This window comes from Acipenser ruthenus, chromosome 11 (assembly GCF_902713425.1).
Source record: "Acipenser ruthenus chromosome 11, fAciRut3.2 maternal haplotype, whole genome shotgun sequence".
NCBI lineage: Eukaryota > Metazoa > Chordata > Actinopteri > Acipenseriformes > Acipenseridae > Acipenser > Acipenser ruthenus.
Window position 1 is genome coordinate 20,140,542 of NC_081199.1, and position 19,718 is coordinate 20,160,259.

General features: G+C 40.3%; 1 protein-coding gene across 1 annotated transcript in view; it reads left to right on the forward strand.

Annotated features, from left to right (window-relative positions):
* The first annotated feature begins 4,295 nt into the window (after positions 1-4,295).
* Positions 4,296-19,718, forward strand: part of LOC117426642 (aryl hydrocarbon receptor-like) — a 145,412-nt gene continuing 129,989 nt past the window's right edge. The window contains exon 1 of the mRNA XM_034044455.3: positions 4,296-4,755. Within this exon, the coding sequence (XP_033900346.1) occupies positions 4,697-4,755 (59 nt within the window). The 5' untranslated portion in view covers positions 4,296-4,696. The remainder of the gene's footprint in view (positions 4,756-19,718) is intronic.

Genomic DNA, 19,718 nt, shown 5'->3' on the forward strand with positions numbered 1-19,718 from the left:
CAGGACAAACACACCCTGTGTGTGTGAAGTGCTTTGGCATTGAGCACACCTCTGCTGCTCATCCTGCCCTATTTGCTCCACGTCCAAAGAGAAGACCCTGCAAAGCAGAATGGCGCACTTCTCAGACAAGACTCTTATGGCCAGCCTAGGAGAGCCGTTGTCAGTCTCAGGATCCCAGGCCTCCCCTCCCCGCCTTTCGAGCCCTACGCAAAGCATTCCTTGTGCACAGGCTCCACAGCGCTCCTGCAATCACTCTAGATCTCCCTCGAGGGGCAGAAAGAGAGCGAGAAACGCGGACCAGGCGAGGGACATCGCCGAGTTAAAGGGTCAAATGGCCCAGATACTCGAGCACTTAAGCACTTAAGCAGCCTGCCCCAGCTCCACCAGCGCCTGCCCCAAAGCATACCCCGGCTTCACCAGTGGTTGCTGCAGAGGTTCAGCAGCAGGACGTGGTAATGAGCGAATAGGAACAGGATGCACTCTCCCTGGAGGCTTCCTGGGATGAGGAGTCTTTCCTACAGGCAGAGACTCAGGACCCAGACCTTACTCAGGTATCGGTCCCCAGCTCTGAGCTTGCATCAGAGTCTGAGGTTCCAATGCCCTCGTGCTCAGTTTGGGCGCTGATGGAACGGGCCGCCATCTTCCTCCAGGTACCTTTGGAAGGCAGTTTCCGAGCAGTGCAGGTCTCTTTTTAGACTAGCACAGACTTCAACCCCCTAGCCTTTTCCAACGTTCCCGGACTTCCTGGATGAGGTCAAATCCTATTGGCAACACCCGGCCTCAGCGCCGAGTGTGTCCATGAGCGCAGCCGCACTTGCCTCATGGAAGGAGCAGAGGCGGTAGGGCTCGCACAGTTCCCTCAGGTGGACCACCATAGCGGCCTTAGTGCAACCCCCCCCCCCCCCCCCCAGTGGGAGACCTGTCCACAGCCAATGCAGGATCATGGAAGCCCACCTTAAGAAGGCTTACACATCTGAAGCGCAGGTAACACGCCTGGTGAACACAGGAGGCCTCTTAATGGCCTACCTTGATGGAATGCTGCACTCCGTAGCCCTCCCCTAGCCACTAGCTTCAGAGCTACGCACAATCTCGAGCACTCTGTTACAGATCTCATGTTTCCAAGAGCAAGCCCTGGGCAGATGCCTGGCAGGCTTGGTAGTGGCACAGAGACCCACACAGCGATTGTGACGGAGCATCTGTCGAGGCTGGGTCTCTCCCTCAACGATGCGAAAAGCCAATTAATACAGGTGCAGAGTACGGTCTACTTGGGTCTCCGGCTGGACTACCTGTCAGACGACAGAGTAGCTGCCATTCGCAATTGTCTGGCACTGTTTCAACTAGGGTCCACAGTGCAATTGGTGTTGTGCCAAAAATGATGGCCGCAGCTTCGTCAGCCATCCACCTGGGGCTGCTTCACATGCGCCAGCTCCAAGCATGGCTTAATGCCTTTCGGCTACACCCCAACCGTCGGCTGACAGTGTCTCGCCTATGTTGGAAAGTGCTACACTGGTGAAGGCAAGTCACTCACCTGAGCGAAGGCGTAAGAATGGGAGTGATTTTCAATCATCAAGTGGTGACGACAGACGCATCAAACTCTGGTTGGGGGGCGGTCTGGACAGGCAGAGGAGTCCGCAGATCCTGGTCGAGTCGCTGGACATCCCTGCACATAAACATGCTAGAGCTGAAAGCGGATCACCTAGCGCTGCAACATTTCATCCCTGTGCTCCGCAACCACCATGTCCTTGTCCGCACGGGCAATGTGTCAGTAGTTGCATATGTGAACCACCAGGGAGGGCTTCGGTCCCCTGGGTTACACCGCGTAGCCTTTCGGCTGCTGATCTGGTCACAGAGACTTCCTGTCCCTCCAGGCAGTACACTTCCTGGGAGTGGTGAACTGGGCGTCGGACCTCCTCTCGAGGGAGGGTCCTCACCCATCAGAATGCAACTACACCCTCAGGTGGTGCAGCACATTTGAGAACGCTTCAGGGAAGCCCAGGTTGATCTCTTTGCCACGGCAGAGACGACCCATTGCCCCCTGTGGTTCTCCCTCCGCAACTGCGGAGGTCCACTAGGCGCAGACCCTAGCGTACGAATGGCCCAAAGCACTTTTATAGCTTTCCTGCCTATACCGCTGCTCCCTGTCTTCCTCGAGAAGATCAGGAGAGACAAGGCAACAGTTCTCATGGTGGCCTCCAGATGGCCCAGGAGGATCTGGTTCGAACCTCTGCCAGCTGCTGCGAGGCCAGACCTGGGCGATCCCGCTGCGCATGGATCTCCTCAGCCAGGCGAAAGGCACCCTCTGGCACCCAGAACAAGGCAGACTCCAGCTGTGGGCCTGGCCCATGAACAGGACCGTCTGTCCGCCTTCGGGCTCTCGGGCGCAGTAATTGGTACATTGCAGAATGCTAGGGCTTCTTCCACAAGAGTGTTGTATGCTTACAAGTGCAAATATTTTCAAAATTGGTGCATGGCCGGAAGCCATGATCCCATTTATTTCCCTTTTGCGATTATTTTACAGTTTCTGCAAGATCTGTTAGAGGCGGGTAAATCCCCCTCCACATTGAAAGTGTACCTAGCAGGCATATCTGCATGCCATGTTCCCATTGACTCAGTATCCCCCAGTGCTCATATACTGATGACCCGTTTTCTAAAGGGTGCTCAGCGGTTATGGCCTCCTATAAATGATGTCCTCCCCGAATGGAGTTTAGACGTTGTACTGGAGGCTCTCACTAAGGCCCAGTTTGAGCCCATACATGCCATAGAGTTGAAGTATCTCTCTATGAAGACAGCCTTTCTATTAGCTATCACCTCCACTAAGCGGGTCAGTGAGCTACAGGCACTGTCCATCCACAGTCCATGTATGCGTATTTGGGACAATGGAAACAGGGTGTCGTTGCACACAAACCCTGCTTTCCTCCTTTAAGGTGATTACAGCTTTTCACTTGAATCAGTCAGTGGAACAAGAGGCTTTTCATCCCCCTCCCTTTGCGGAAGGGTCGGATAGGAGATTAAATTCCCTCTGCCTGGTTAGGGCATTGAGATGCTATGTGAATAGAACGAGAGCGCTGCGTCAGTCTGACCAGCTCTTCATATGTCATGGTGAAAGGACCCAAGGTCAAGTCCTCTCTAAGCAGTGACTGACCCATTGGATTGCGGACATGGTTTTGACTACGTATACTACCTGGTAGGGTGGCCGCGCACTCTACCAGAGGTGTGGCTACGTCATGGGCCCTCTTCAGAGGTGCCTTGTTGACAGATATATATACTGTGGCTAGCTGGACTACTCTGCATATATTTACCAGGTTCTACTGACTTAATGTCGTAGATCTCTCTATGCCTTCAATAGGCACTAGGGTCCTTGAGGTTGCACTCTCACACCACCAACATTAGATGGCGGTAGAGAGATGTCTCTCATATGCTGTCCGCTCATTCTCCCTCGCGACAGCTTTGGTATACGTGCCCAAAAGTATAATTGGTGGTCATCTTCGAATTGAAAGGGAACAATAGGTTACGGATGTAACCCTGGTTCCCTGAAAGAGAAGATGACCGCTAACCTTGTGAAGTTGCATCACTCGCATTCGCAGGCTCGATTGTAAAAGAGACTGATGTCTCCGCAAAGTGACTATTTATTACCTCGGTGAGGCGGCACCGACAACGTCACTCCCCGGAGGGGCCTATCGGCAGCTTTGATATAAAATGATCAGCGAATACCTGACAAACTTGCATATCCCAAAAGTATCATTGGCGGTTGTCTTCAGAGAATCGTTTTGATATGCACATTGTTAGACCTTACATATTTGGTCAATCAAAGGTCAGCAATTTTGTTACCTGCAGTTTTTATTGGAACAAAGTAAAACCCATGGTAAATTGAGTAATGTCACTTTTTTTAAACAATTAATTAATATGCACATAGCATACTTTATTAGGCTGATGAACAGAGCTGGGCAGTACACATTTAAACGTGGCCTACATAGCCACTGGAATTTGAGTAATTTATATTTAGACTCCTTATTAGGGGGGAAGGGGTTCGTCTACCTGTGCAATTTTTACTTTCTTATCTCAGCCTTAATCTATCATGAGTCCCTACTATGCGTGTGTGGTGGGTTCATGCTACCAGTTTGTATAACAAGTACAGTTCATATATGCGACCGGAGGAGGGAGTTGCGTGATCAGTTAACTGCACATCCCTCTCCCTTTCGTTCTACCTTAAAAAGCACTGTTATGTACAATGTACTATTTCCTGAATGGGAGGCGCAGAATAGGCGCACCAATACTGTACCTGCTTGGAGCTCGGTAGTGTTACAGTTCTCTGGATTGGTCTGAGCAAAGTGAAAACAACACCAAAGAACACAAGGAAACTTTGTTTTGGAGGCAGTATAGTGACAGCTTTAAAAAAAAAATTTTTAAAAAACTGAAAAGGATAAGGGAAATTTGTTCTGATCACGCCATTACTATTCACTTGTAACAGGAAACTTTCCACGAATATTTTTCAAGGTTTCTTTGGGCTTCTCGGATATTTATTTATTTATTTTAATTTTTTTGCATTTGGATTAGCCAGTTCCGCGCTGAGGTGGTTGAATGTCGACAACATTCATTCTCTTCGGGGATTTTACTTATCTCTGGGTCTGATCGCATTTCTTTGAAAATTGCGTGCAATGTGAAGAAACTTTACTAGCTACACTAACTTGTAAGAGTAATGTTGGCCACCGGAGGGATCTACGCTGTCAAAAAACGAAAGAAGCCGATACAGAAAATGTAAGATATCTATATAATAATATGTTAACAATGTTTTAAGGTGTGTTGGGTGTATGATTTGCTCACATAAACGCATGCGGTGTATATTGCTTATGCAATCAATAACAAAACACCAACATAAAAAAACCTGGTCAATCCATATATATATAGAGAGAGAAGTTTTAATAAAGGGCAGTACGACGCTTAATAATAATAATAATAATAATAATAATAATAATAATAATAATAATAATAATATGTTGACACGATTATGGAATGCGTTTTTGTAAGGTAATTTTCAACATTTGAGTAGGAAATGCATTCCATAATGTTTGGCTGCGTATACTTGTATTTCTTTGTTTCTAATGTCGATTTAAAATAAAAAACACACTAATTTACTAAATGTGGTATTAACAATACAGTATCTAGAACCATAACTGCTTGGAAAATATACATCTTAGTCAAAAACCTTCAAAACCATAACAGTATAGTTAAAATGTATCTTATGGTTATTAAAAGATAAAGGTGTTACTTATAGACTCTCAATAAGTCTATAAAAAAAAGGCTGTACCGTATTGTATGTGATCTAAAAAGACCAACAACTGAAAAATAATACATTTTTATCAACGTGTTACGTTACTGTAAGTGTGGCGCATGTGCTTTTACCAGTAGTTTTAAATAATCGGTGACAGTGGACTAGTATTTCGACATAATACTAGTTACTTTTAAATGCTTTTCATGCTACGGTATTGATTTCAATTTTCATTCTGCCAACAAATTGCTTTTATTTCTTGTAATGAAGAAAATGGTGCTGGCAGGACGAAACAACCCCTAAATAGTGCCCTCGAATGTTGCTTTAAAAGGTTGGTATTTAAAACAAATTATATATATATAATGCCAAGTGTTTCTAGTCGTCGAGGACCTGTGGGGTAAAACATGTTGGCGTCTTTTAGTTTCTATTAGTGTCACCTTGAGAAGCATATAGTGTATGTATAATTTTGGTTTGGCATGGAAATAGTCCTTGCATTAATCAAGTTGAGAGCTGGAGATGCTCTCACGCGATGCTACAGAGGGCGAGAGGCGGGGCTGCGGGCTCGAAGTTGAAGTATGTTATTGTAATCCTATACACGGTTTCTTGTCATATTAGAACAAACTTTTTTGTCTTTTTTTCATCTTGCACCGCTTTGCATTTGACAAAAACCAATACATAGTCCAGCCTGTGTTTCTAGTTAGTTTATGCCGTTATTGAATTCTGTATTTTGAAACGCACAATAATATCCTCTAGCTCGTGAAGAAATTAAGTTGTACTTACACATGTTTTCCCGTTTTGCAAGCCTATTCAGATTCTAACTTTTGGGTTTTCCAGACTAGCGACGAGAAAAGCGCTTTTGCTATTACTGTTGCATTTGCAAATTTGTAGGTGGCGAAAGTCTAGTCTCTTAAGTTTGTCACCAAGGTAAATTACGTTTTATTTTGCAGAGGGACTAAATTACTAAATTTCTCTAAACAATTCCCTTTTCTTCTAGCCTCAGTTGAACATCTACTGTCCCGTAAAACGTTTACATGTGTATAATTTGTACCTATTGGTATTTAAGAAGGTTGTTGCATCTTAAATCCTAATCAGTGTTACAGTTTCCTGCAATGAGTTTATCAGTCTAACACATTTATTTTTTGCTTCCTTGGCTGTAACAAATCCGTATATGTATGGTAGCAGCGGGTACCAAGGTGGTTGCAAGTTAGTGCTTGAGTGGCCAATAAACTCAGAGGAAGGAAGCTTGAGTGTCTGCAGCTAAAGCTACCATGGTTAAAAACAAACCAGTAAGCCAACCATGTCTGGTTTCAAAGCAGTGCCCAGAAGGCTGAACTATGGGGAGAAATGTAGTAAACAAAAATGCTCAATCCTCTTGTCTTGAAGGCTGTTCACTCAGAAAAAAAAAAGGTTTACAGAGAAAAAAACTACTTAATTCGGTAATGAGAAAAGACTTATGAACCTCCTTTTAAAAAAATAAAATATGACGAAAGTCAGTTAAGAAAAGATTTCTAAAAATAACCACAAAACAAACCCATTTATGAGCCCACTACCTCAAGCCTTCCCACTGCATCCCTTGTTGGCTATTTCTAATACTGAACACCTTATGTCTGCCTTATTCAATTAGACAATCATTAGTTAGCAAGTTTATGTTTTTGTGTTTGTTTGTTCAATGCATGAGTCAATTCTAATTAGGCATATCTTTTTATTTTCTTCAATTTTGGAAATAAAACTTTTTTTTCAGAATTAAAGATAGGTAGCTATACTGGAAATAATTCCAATCTCAAGTCATGTATATAAAGTTTCCATAAAACACTTTTCAAGTAGACACATACAATATTATGATTAATTTTCCTAAAACTGCACTGCAACCCTGGAAGGGATTGATGACAAGTAAGAAACTGCAACTTGTTAACTTAAAGAATGTGCGTAGCTACATTACAGTATATACTATTAAAGACTTTTGATAAGGATACCACACTGACAATGTCATTTTCACAGGGATCTGTATACAGCCCCATGTAACTGCTGTACTTGTGCCTCTTATCATTTCCAGACCTCTCTTCTGTGAAAATCTGTCCTGCTCATTTCCCAGGCTCACTCCAATTCATAGCCAGTGAGCGAGCAAGGAAGCACTTACAGTAATTGTATTCATAGCCTGCAAGGCATTCAGTAAATGGAAGTGGAATTCCTAAAAGTGATCTCCAGGGCTTGAAATTAACTTGTCCATACACTAGCCACCATGGCTAGTGGATGGAAAAATCCACCGGCCACACAAACATTTTACCGGCCAACGTTTTGCAAGCTATGAAATGGTTGGTTGTAAAGTTATGCATTTTATTATTTGATTGGAAAACTGGGTAAAAATCCGTACAACATAGGTAAATGTGAAATAATTTCCTAATAAATTATGTTATACAGTACTTTTTACACCGTATGTGTTCAGGAGAGGATAGTGTTTGAAAACTATGTAATATACTATATGCTATGTATTTTTTTTAATTAATCTTTGTTTTTTTTGTTTTTTAGTTCACAAAACATTAGAAACAAAACATCAACAACAATAAATATTTCAACAATGCAAGTTGTTCAGATTAATATATAGGGGACCGTAGATGCATATTTAAAAGTAAAAAAAAAAAAAAATAAAAAAAAATTACACTTTTAATTTAATTTAGTATATATACAATACATTCAATAAATACAATAATGTTTTCACTGTACAACCCCAAAACGAAATGTTGTAGAGACCCCTATTATAATATAATTCATACATTCAGTACAAATAAATATATGAATGAATACAGTTACTAGTTTATCTAACAATGACACATTTGAGTCATTAATTGGCCTTAAATTTTTAGTTTTCAACACAAAACATTCCACACTGAAAAATTGGGATGTTACACTCTGGACAGTGTGAGTTTGTCAGTAGCCTAATATTCATTCACAAGTCTGATATGATAATTATTTTCTGCAGTTACCCAACAAAAATATACAACATGGGAAGATTCAAATGCTTGCTAAACTTTATTATTTTTTTGTTATAAAATATAATAAAATACAATGAGTGTAAATTACAGATTGGAAAGGTTCTAACAAAGTGTGGCCCTAAAGAATAAGAATACTGTACCTAAAAAGATATGTAAATAGATGCCTTTAAGCCATACAAATAGAATGCAACAATACAAGAAAACCCTAGTTTGTTTATGTCTGCATTTGGTAGATCTGTAGAACAAATATGATTACACTTATATACCTCGTCTCTTCCTATCTCGCTAGCTAAACTGTCCTGAGGATCATAACTTTCAGGCTCACTGTCTTGGTCGGCAAATAGAAGACCAGCAGCCTGCAGTGCAGTGTGTTTTCTTGCCATTCTAAAAATAAAAAAATAAACAAGAGGAGTAATTCAAGACATAAATAAACAGTACTGCCAGGGCGAACTTATTTTCATCAGCGAATATCATTTTCAGCATTTTCATCAACTTTTTCTGAACTGTTTTTGCTGTTCTCTGGCAGCATTTTTATTTGTAAAAAGTAATCGCGGAGAGAAAGGCCGTACAGCCTTTCTCTTTGGAGAAGCTGTTTATAAAAATAATACTAGATTTAATTAAGTAAATATCAGAAACTAACTTTCATATGTTTTAGACAGCAGCTGTTTAAAGGTACAGTGGTCTGTCCCAAATTCTCACCACTGGCACAGAGCCGCTGGCATTCAAAGTGTTAAGTGTACAGAAACGTACCCGCCACTGTGGTGTATAAGTATGTGAAATTAAATTTCATTCCATTAGATTTTTCAGTGTTTTTTTTTTTTCTTAAATATTATTGAAGAAATGCCAAAAGCTCACTCTTCCACTTATACAAAAAGAGATATGATGAAGGCAGTGATAGGGAGAACAGGGGTTGATTACTGATAGATTTGACCACTGGTACAGTCGTTACATGAATTCAAATTAATTGAGAGCATTGTAAAAAGCAGTGAGGGTGTAGAAAAGGTATTAGTCATAGCAATTACATTTGTTAGGTATCGTTGCCACATGATGAGCTCCAACATTGTCACAGCATTCACTGTGGCTCCCAGAGGGTGATTTTCTATTAATTTAGTAAACTGTGGATGCACATCGCCCCCTATTATCACAGTGGAGACTTAGCAGTATAGTTTTCTTTATTATGAGCACGCTCTCTGTGCTGAACTTGTGTAACTGCTATATCAGATGTTTTTTGCTGTTTACATTTTATATTTCAGTTCGGTATCATTACCAAATTTGGCGTGTTTATCACATTGTCGTTGCCAGACCATGGCGTTTCAGAACACGGTTGTGCATTACAACCAGTCATTCTGTGACAGGAAAACAATCACAGTCAGAAATTACTGTTTCTCTCGGATTTTAACTATTTGAGTTAGGGCTCTGCAAAGACGAATAGGGGATGTCCCTGGCAATATAAACCACTTAACGTTCTCTGATAAGCTTTGGCTTAGTTCCAGCAAATATACATAAATATTGTGACATCTGTCAAGTGCTATTTGCAGTTAACTTGTGGGCAAGCCACTTATGTCCACTAATCGTTGGCTTAAAAAGGGTCATCCGCTTTTAGGATTAAACATCCCACCCAAACCCTATTGAAATGTCTGAGATGATGAAGCCAGGTCAGTATCAGCCAGTGTGCTAGATGTCATTCATTGCACTGCTGCCAAAATAATTCCATAAATCTGACCTGTCCTGCACTTCCATTACCCACATACTGTAGGTCTTGCAGTTTTGAAAGAAACACGTTATAGGAAGCCTGTCTTTTAAAATATGGTTTCTTGTACGCCATTAGGTTAAAGATAGGAAATGTGTTACACATGCACTTCCTAGGTCTTTTAACCTCAGCAGTGTCTTCTGGGCCACAGCATGTTACTGGCTGAAATCATGTCAGTTATTAGGAGAAGTGGCTAGTTAGTTAATAACAGAAAATAAGATGTTGAAGTAGTGGGTGCAATTTCACCCTCCATATCAAATGACCAAGGAAGCACACATTTGAGACCTGTAATGCAAATGGAAACACACAACAGGTAAAGCTTATGGAATATTTTGTTAGCTACAATCACTTGAAACAATAAATCAGAATTCTGTTGATTTCCATGTTTATTTTCAACATGACTCAGGCGCAGTCCACATAACCTGCAGTGTTGGTGTGATAGTATGTGCTACAAAGGGGTGAATCTATAGTACAGTGGTGTCATGCTAAATAGCTTGTACCCACTTTACAGTTATAATGAAGAAAGGGCTCGCAATGAATGCGTTATGTTTATATTATTCAGTTTTAGTTGTCCGTAAAAATGAAAGGCCCCCACTATTTAGCTCGTCGGTGGTAAGAGGATAATCCCAAGGCCCCTCAAGGCAAGTTTTAATCAGTAATGTTTCCCAGCTATCGTGCTGGGATCAAAGCCACAAGGCTTCCAGATTGGGAATGGGGGCTCGGAAATCTGTTAAGACAAGTTGTAAGACAAGCTTTTTTTAAAAGTAGGTCATCATAATGTTTAAAGAACCTCACAATTAGTAGAATTTGTAGATTTAAGGAAATGCCTGTACTTCTGTCTTTACATATGCACATCTTATTTTGAAATCCTTTCATGATAAAACTAAGGACATTCTTTAACACAAGTTATTGAAGTGCTACAGTCTGGGAATAGAAACATAAGGTAGATTTAAATCATTTTATAATGATACGTTTAGCTCTAATTTTGTATTTACAACGTTACAAACATGCTTGTTAGAAAAGGGCCCTCACTGATGCTTTACATACAAAAATGCTAGACACTTTTGGTAATGTCTCAGCTAAATATACAACTAGAAAAGAACTTGGTGAACTATGGTGAACCAATACCAGATATACTCCTGACTCAATGAGAGAGACCCTTTTTCTGGCCCCAGACACTTTTATGAAACAGTGTCTAGGCAATGATGTAATGTTTAGTAACAAAATGACAAAGGGTCTTATATGAACACTTGCCCCAATGCTCTGCAGAGAGGGGTATCCTGGTATAGGATTAAGTATAGCTTGACACACAGTAATAGACAGGAAACAGAAAATACCTGTCATATGTTGCACACTCTTGTGTAAATATGCTGCCCCTAACGTCACTGAACAATTTCTTATGGTTAGGAAATGGAACCCCTGACATTTTATGGAAAGTTTCTAACCTAGTACAGCATTTAATAGAGGTTGATAGTACAGCAGGTGCTCAGTATATCATTTTATATTGCTCAGGGGTGGCCAATTTCTAAAAAAAACTTGTTGTCCAAGGGACAAAATGCTAGAAAAATCTACTTGTCCTTCTTAAAAATACTTGCCCCCTCCCCATCACAAAAAACACACACAAAAAAAGTAGAATATAACTTGTATTGGTGAACACAATCAATAAATTAGTGATTAACAGGGGCAGATCTAGCCTTGTAGCTTGACGGGTTCACTAAATTCTTCAAGATACACAAAAGGTTCCCTGTGACCCGACCTCACCTCAACAAATTTATAACACACTTTAAGGCAATGTTTCTTTCAGTGCAGTTTGTAACACATTTGCTAGTATATTTAAGTAACAAACTAAAAGTACAACTATAATAAGCAATACTTGAGAGTTATTCAAACATAAAAATAGCTTCTCCCTGTTTTTTCCACTCTTTCTTTATAAGCTGAATTCAACTTCTGATGTACAGGAGTTTTAGTTTGTTGCATCGCAGACGCACATTCACTGCCAACTATTACTGCTGCTTTGTGGCATTCTGATTTTCTTGACGTTCTTTCACTTGCCAGTGGATATTATGCCACGTTGCCATCTTCCCCTGGGACTGACTTGAAAACTATCTGAAATCAGACTCGTTCATGTCCATCAGCAGCAGATCGAGTTCAGATCCGTTTCAGATGGGACTTTCTGTCAGGCTGAGAGAAGCCCATCTCTCCACCTCGCGCTGATGTTGGATGTTGGTGATTTCATTCAGAAATAGTGTTTATACAAAAAACGTGATTCATATAGGTGATCTTTGACATTATTGTAAGTCTGGTCACAGGGTGGATTATAGACTGCAGATGGAACCGGCCGTAGCCCCAGTTTGATACTGGATGGAGATGAGATTGAGTTTTACAGACTGGTTTCATGGTGCAGATGGAAATTTTAGCCGTAGTGAAATCTAAACCACACGATGTGTTACAATTCGTCAAATGTAGTAAATATTCAGGTTAGGACTGAATTGCAGTAGCTAATGTGCAGAGCTGTGAGGGGAAAGATTTTTTTTTTCCATGAAACCAAATCATTGAAAACTGGGAATGTTTATTCAAAAAAAGCTATTTATATGGCAGTTCTTCATTAAATAAATAATAAAAAAGACCATTAACAAGCCACTAAGTGAAAATACTATTGTAAAGGTTACACAACTGTATTGTGAAGGTCTTGTAATCCACCTCTGTTGGGCATTAGTGTAAAGTGTTTCCAGCCTTGGTTCGGCACGGTAAACAGGCTGGGGAGATTGAGCAAGACTGAAAGAGGTACAAAGGGGCCTGTTTTTCAGTATGCAGAGTAAATAGCTAAACAATGTTTTGTTGCTTATTCTTTTTACAGTTTATGCGTGTCATAGTGATGTATTCAAAAACTTTTGTAAGGAGGACTTAGTAATTATTATGGGTTTATGACAATCAATTATTATGACAATGTGAGCCTTTACCAGCTCACCTGGTAAAGGCTCACACCATCAGGGGAGGGCAGGTTCACATCCTGGCTGTATGAAGTTGACCATCATCCTTGGGGGTTCCTTTGGGAGCGTTGCATTGGCTCCAGCGTTCCAATGGATTATGGAGGCAAAACCAGCAGAGCCTGTTTCTCCTCACCACACTATAGCAGCCCCTACTGGCCAGGCGCCTAGTGAGCTGAAAGACCTGCAGGTTCTTTGTTTGCAAAGGGATGGTAGCTTGCCCGCTGTAAAGCACCTGGGTGTAAAGAGGCGATTGGCTTGGCTGTGATCAGGATGCCCACTGACCTTCAGTTCACCTGAGCTGCTGTGGAGGTTACAGCAATGAGGGAACATAATTGGACATTCTAAGTTGGGGAGAAAAACAGGAATTAATAATTGGGCATGCAAAATAAAATAAAATGTTGTGGATGTGACATTCTTTTTGAATGGGCCAATGTAGCTTAGTCATTTGAAGTACAAACACAGAAGATGAAATGCAAACACAATGCCAGTGCTCCTCTACAGTAACTAAGAGTCCGAAGACAGAAAGCAGATTCGAATCCAAGCCACAGCAGCTGTCTGTAATATGTAATTTCTAACTAATAATATCATACGCAAGTACTGTGCCAGGAAACAACACAGTTTATAGATGCTAGTTGACCAGAAAAAAAAAAAAAACCTTGTTCATCTCTGCACTACAAACAAGAGGATGAAATACTGTAAGAAAACATGGAATGAAAAGGCACTTGAGAAAAGGGACAGTACTCGATTGGTTCTGAAAAGGCTGGGTTGGTTCCTAGTAGAGGAGATGCTGGTCAGATTAAAAGAAAAAAGTTGTTTCTTGATCTTACATCAAGCATTTACCATCACGAATTGATATGAATCAGTTCATATAATCCTGAAAGCTTCTTTATGACTGTCACACAAAGAAACCACATCAGAATTTTCAGAAACCACTACTGTTAGTAGTTACTGTTAGGTGGTTTTGGGGCATAAGCATTTCTTGAGACTAACCAGAAATGTGACACTTCCACTAAATTTACATAGTTCTGGGATATGCATCCCCCTGCACAGGAATTGCCATAAACTAAACTGTACCGTTACACTGAGACACTTATCGCCCCTTGCTGGGGATGCATATCTCTGCTGGGGGTATATAGAGGCTCTTTGTCTGTCCAACTCCCTGTCTGTGTGCCACACTTACAATTGTACATATAATTAAAGAACTGCTTATTGAATTGGGATGAAACCTGCTCTGAATATACTCTACAAAGTGTAAAGATGACGGTATACAGTATGATGTTCTGTATGTCAAACTAACAGTTTTGGTTCATGAAATAAGGACATAAATGTTATGCAGCTCCATTCTTTATAGCAAACATTTATTGTCTGTGCCATAATAAAATAAAAATAAATAAAAACTCTGTTTGCATGCCTTACTTTTTGGAAGTCTAAAATCAGCAAACGATTTCCAAATTGAATATGGGATGGGTATAATCGACAGTGCATTGAGAACCCAAACATGTTTATAGTGAACAGTCACTACATGCTTGCTGTCCCTTTATATCAGGTGAATTCAGATCTAACCAGCTACCACAGGACAAATTCACTCCCGTGTGACAGTAACTAAGAATCCAACTGAAACTTAAAAATCTTACAAATAAAGGAGTTTAAAGTGGTGTCAGAGGGGATCCTAATACCTGCTTCATAGCAAGTGAATCCAACTGTTTCACTGTGTTTGCAATCATTCTGAGTGGTTGTGGGTTCTGTTCTGCATTCCTTTCAGTATAACCAAGAACCACTTGGGATGATAAATGGAAAATAGCCATTCAAATACAGCATGTCAGGCTACAGCAGAACCTCAGTTATGAAACCCCGGGGGAATGGAGGTTGTTCGTAAGTCTGAAATGTCAGTAACTCTGAAAATGAGTTTTCAATGGTTTTAATAAATGTGTACACCTGCTATCTACAGTCTTAATCTGGGGGAAATGCAAGGATCTAGCACAGTATTGTTATGATTTGACAGGCTTTAAAGCTGTACTATACGTGTTACTATGCATATTTAACACACCATTATAATCGTAACTGTAGCAGAAACACAGATATAAACGTCCAGGAAAACCTGGGTTAACGTAGTTCTTGTTTTTTATTTTATTTTAAGCAACATGTAGTCATGCAGCTTGCTCAGGCATTCAATCTCCTTTGGCTTAAACAAAAATGGAGTTTTGTTTAAAATGTTCCTAGGAAAGTTACCCTTACTTGCTTTGAAATGAGCCTAACCTTTGTCTGGATACATTTATTGGTGCAGTAATTTGCCTCTTCGTGACCAGCATGCCACTTATAAGATTGCCTATCTGGTTCCATTGCATGCATAGTTGAGTGATTGCATACTTCCGACTGAAAGTGGGGTGTCTGATTGACCGGTCAGTTTGTAAGTTTGGTGTTCGTAACTCTGTTAGAGGTTTGCTCAGTATTCCATGGGTACAAAGAAGGCAGGTGGCAGAGCGGTCAGCTTTAGAGCCCCTAAGTTGTGGAATGGCGTGCCATGATTTGTAAGGGAGGCACCATCTCACGCTGCTTTTAAAGTAACAAACCATTTTTATAATTTAGCATATGTATTTTAAAGGGAAAATGTATCATCCTGTTTTATACTATTTATATTTTACAAACGATGTACATTTTGTCACTGCTTTTTAAAGACATTTACATTTTTAAAAATTATTTGAATGTATGTAATTTAAAGGGGTATTTTATCATGATGAAAGCCCTGCTGCTGTAAATAGTGTGTGTGGGGGACTTTAAGGTTGGCAGGGATGGGGTTAAATCGGTCCCTGCCAGCAATCACAGGTGTGGCCATTCCCCAATAGAGCACTAACACAACGTCACACATTGTTTACTGCAATGTATTATAGGATTGATTGGGGGAAAATGGGAGACGTCGGAGTAAGGTTATGAGAGAACGATGTGAAATGAGTGATTTTACCTTTCACGGTTTTTAAAGACAACAGTCCAGACGACTTGGTGAGGTGGTTGAAATGCTGGGGATTGTCTGCAAACAAGAAAGATTCAAAGAAACGGCTGGTAGAAAGGTAGTGTTCTGTCATACAGCCGTGCTGTATCGTAGTTATATTGATAGCCCTTGACAGTGCATCTGTCAAATGATGTAGTGCTTTAGATTATTTTCACATTGTAACAGAATTTTTGGATGTAATAAGAAATATTTTGGATAGCAATTAAGTAAAATCAAGTTGGTTTTACTTTGTATGTGTCAGTGGAGATCAGTGTGTGAGTTAACATTAGCTAAACTGTTTAATGTTGCCATAAAGTAAAGGCTACGATTTTGGCACGGTAATTTTAGTACATTTCACAGGCAAGGTGCTGCAAAAAACCAAGAATTCACAGAAAGGTCACCAAATAATGTAGTTTTAGCTACATCAACATACACAAGAGCTTTTAAATAGTACACCAAAACCAATAATATAGACTATTGCTTTTGACTAAGTACTGACAAGTTTAAATGTAACTTTAGAGTACAAAACTTAAGCCGGGTCCACACCTGAGCGATCAGTTGCGCAACCCCAATGCTCCTGAAATTGCGCAACTCAGTTGCGAGCAATTGCTTTGTCCACATCTGAGCAATTACTTCTGCAACAAGGTTCCCGTGTCTACAAGTTTCATTTTTTTATGATAACTGAGGTGACAGGGTTTCTTTTTTACATTTTTATTCCATCTACAAGGTGAAGTAGTTTTTGTTGGTTTTGACAACTGAGTTGACAGGTTTTTTTTTTTTTTTCCCTATGTCTACAAGTTTAGAATTGTATTTATTTTAATTATTGACACCTTTTTTGGTCAGGTTGTAATGTGTCCAGTAATTAATGAGGATGAGTTGTCTGTTATTATTTTTTCAACTGTTGTTATTTTAAATGCCATATTCCCTAAAGAAAAAACAAAGCCACGTAAAAGCTGGACAAAACCCGTTTAATTTTACCGCCGACATTTTTAAAATTAGAGCTTCTTTATGACAGGATATGCAAGCCGTGCAGTCAGTGTTATAAGAACCAATCAGAATTTACGAATTGCCACGTGATCGCCTATGTCTACAGAAGTTGCTCAGGAGGTTGCTTGGAAAGTAGAGCCCGACTCTACTTCAAGCAAATGGTTGTGCAACTGCTCGCACTGGTTGCAGGGACGTCCACATATAAGCGACTTGGCTGCATGCAACTGATCGCTCAGGAGTGGACCCAGCTTTACAGTACATACTTCAGACTCAGACATCATTTCTGGTTGCTTTTTTTTTTTTTGTTAAAAACCTCTTGTCTGAGGTACAAACTCAGCACATCTACTCAAATGTCAATTTATCCAATTTGCTCAGTCAAAAAGGCTCTGAAACGATGTGAAGCTGTACAGCGTACCTGATGTATCTCATTCATCTGCAACAGAAGTTATGAACCAGGCTTTAGATACACAATTCTGAAACAACATGTTGTAAAGAAAGCCACTTCTGTTCTCCGATGCATTTCTTCTGTCTTTACAGAAAACAGCTCACTCACTATTTTTTTTTGTATTTTAGCTGTCACCCATTTACATGCTTAACATTTTGACAACAAAAAAAGCTCTTATAAAATGTAGCTGTTTAAATAATAATAATAATAATAATAATACATTTGGACATTAGAAAAAAAGTACGTTTTGTATAATTTACTGCACATAAACGAATGTACATTTTTTTTATTAAGCGGGTTCATCTGTATATTAATTCCGTGTCTCTAGCAGAATACTCGTGCACCACAGTACCACAGTTTGGGAACTGCTGCTATACACCATTATACTTTATAGGAGATATAGTAAATATATCTTTATATTGGGACAGTATCTCAGCCCTTTTTTTTAAGTTTCATATAGTGTGACAAAGAAAGACATCTGATTTTGTACATTTGTTCCTTTGTCATTTTCAGGGTAAAAGTGGCTTTGACAAGTATATTGTGTAGACCCAGATGAGCTGAGCAACAGACAGAGAGTGTTCAAGACTATGAACTATGTCTTTAGTTGAATATTTAGTAAATAGGAAAGTAATTTTAGGCATGTTTATAAACGGCTGTAAATGTCGGTATAGTAACGTCTGTAATCTAATAAACGCTTCAGTGAAAAATAACAACTATGGCAGCGGATTTTCCCCAATCAATCCCATAATGCAATGGTTGTTTGCATTTGTGACTTCATAGTAGCATAGGCAACTGAGTGCTAATTGGGGAGTGGCCACTTATAAAAAAAAAAAGCAACATCCTTTGTTTGTTGCAGGAGTTTGTGCTGTGAGTTTTGAACTGTAGTGAAGGTGACTGCCCAGCCTACAAGTGTGTTGCTGTTTTGTTTAACTGTTTATCTTGGCCTGTGTGCCCTGTTTATTTGCGTCTTTTGTGATTAATAAAGTGTGCAACAGTGATTTAAACTGCACCTTTTTGTTTCTGGGTCTAATTCCTGCCGGTAACCAGCCTGGGCCGTGGCGCTACCCTGTCACAATATTATACATTGTTTTTTATATTTATCATTAAAGTGTTTTGAGGCGATTTATTGCAAAAAGCACTATATACAGTGCCTTGCGAAAGTATTCGGCCCCCTTGAACTTTGCGACCTTTTGCCACATTTCAGGCTTCAAACATAAAGATATGAAACTGTAATTTTTTGTGAAGAATCAACAACAAGTGGGACACAATCATGAAGTGGAACGAAATTTATTGGATATTTCAAACTTTTTTAACAAATAAAAAACTGAAAAATTGGGCGTGCAAAATTATTCAGCCCCCTTAAGTTAATACTTTGTAGCGCCACCTTTTGCTGCGATTACAGCTGTAAGTCGCTTGGGGTATGTCTCTATCAGTTTTGCACATCGAGAGACTGAAATTTTTGCCCATTCCTCCTTGCAAAACAGCTCGAGCTCAGTGAGGTTGGATGGAGAGCATTTGTGAACAGCAGTTTTCAGTTCTTTCCACAGATTCTCGATTGGATTCAGGTCTGGACTTTGACTTGGCCATTCTAACACCTGGATATGTTTATTTGTGAACCATTCCATTGTAGATTTTGCTTTATGTTTTGGATCATTGTCTTGTTGGAAGACAAATCTCCGTCCCAGTCTCAGGTCTTTTGCAGACTCCATCAGGTTTTCTTCCAGAATGGTCCTGTATTTGGCTCCATCCATCTTCCCATCAATTTTAACCATCTTCCCTGTCCCTGCTGAAGAAAAGCAGGCCCAAACCATGATGCTGCCACCACCATGTTTGACAGTGGGGATGGTGTGTTCAGGGTGATGAGCTGTGTTGCTTTTACGCCAAACATAACGTTTTGCATTGTTGCCAAAAAGTTCGATTTTGGTTTCATCTGACCAGAGCACCTTCTTCCACATGTTTGGTGTGTCTCCCAGGTGGCTTGTGGCAAACTGTAAACGACACTTTTTATGGATATCTTTAAGAAATGGCTTTCTTCTTGCCACTCTTCCATAAAGGCCAGATTTGTGCAGTATACGACTGATTGTTGTCCTATGGACAGAGTCTCCCACCTCAGCTGTAGATCTCTGCAGTTCATCCAGAGTGATCATGGGCCTCTTGGCTGCATCTCTGATCAGTCTTCTCCTTGTATGAGCTGAAAGTTTAGAGGGACTGCCAGGTCTTGGTAGATTTGCAGTGGTCTGATATTCCTTCCATTTCAATATTATCACTTGCACAGTGCTCCTTGGGATGTTTAAAGCTTGGGAA